This window comes from Solanum stenotomum, chromosome 10 (genome assembly GCF_019186545.1).
Source record: "Solanum stenotomum isolate F172 chromosome 10, ASM1918654v1, whole genome shotgun sequence".
NCBI classification, from domain to species: Eukaryota; Viridiplantae; Streptophyta; class Magnoliopsida; order Solanales; family Solanaceae; genus Solanum; species Solanum stenotomum.
This window is the reverse complement of record NC_064291.1, coordinates 42752959-42753597: the sequence shown is the minus strand read 5'-3', so window position 1 is coordinate 42753597 and position 639 is coordinate 42752959. Positions and strand designations below refer to the sequence as shown.

Here is a 639-nt window from a genome sequence, read left to right as displayed (position 1 = left end):
CGAGAATGGAATTCCCTTCTCTGTAACGTTGTAGCGCCCATTGTGCTAGATTCATTTGCTCATCCCTGAGAATGGGTTATCTCCCTGTTGTCAATTCTAATAGCACCACTCCATAGCTATAGATATCAGTCTTTACATTCACTTTGGATGTCAAGGCATACTCTGTCAGGACCAAATATTAAAATTCAATATATTAGAATTGGATTTTAAAAGATTGAATATTCATACATGTTTGAACTGTTATGTACCTGGTGCAATGTAACCAAATGTTCCAGCAATAGCTGAAGTTGTCTCAGGATCATCATCCCGCCTGGATAGTATTTTTGCTAGTCCAAAATCTGCTATTTTTGCATTAAATTCTGAGTCCAGAAGGATATTGCTGGACTTAATGTCTCTATGAATGATTGGTCGAGTGCAATGATGGTGCATATAACATAGTCCTTGAGATGCACCAATGGCTATATTTAGTCTCTTTCGCCAATCCAGGGCCGGGGTACTACTTTGACCTAGTGATGCTGCTCTTTTCTTTCCGTGAAGCCACTTGTCGAGGCTTTGTTTCTCAAAGTATTCATAGACTAGAAGCTTTCTGTATAAACTTGAGATGCAACACGTGAGCTTGACAATGTTGTTGTGTCGAAT

General features: G+C 39.3%; 1 protein-coding gene across 1 annotated transcript in view; it reads right to left on the bottom strand.

Annotated features, from left to right (window-relative positions):
- Window positions 1–68: 68 nt before the first annotated feature.
- LOC125843008 (receptor-like serine/threonine-protein kinase At1g78530) overlaps window positions 69–639 on the bottom strand; it is a 7153-nt gene continuing 6582 nt past the window's right edge. Inside the window, exons 4-5 of the mRNA XM_049522263.1 lie at window positions 249–615; window positions 69–162 (exon numbers count right to left, since the gene is read on the bottom strand). Coding sequence (XP_049378220.1) covers window positions 77–162; window positions 249–615 — 453 coding nt within the window. The 3' untranslated portion in view covers window positions 69–76. The remainder of the gene's footprint in view (window positions 163–248; window positions 616–639) is intronic.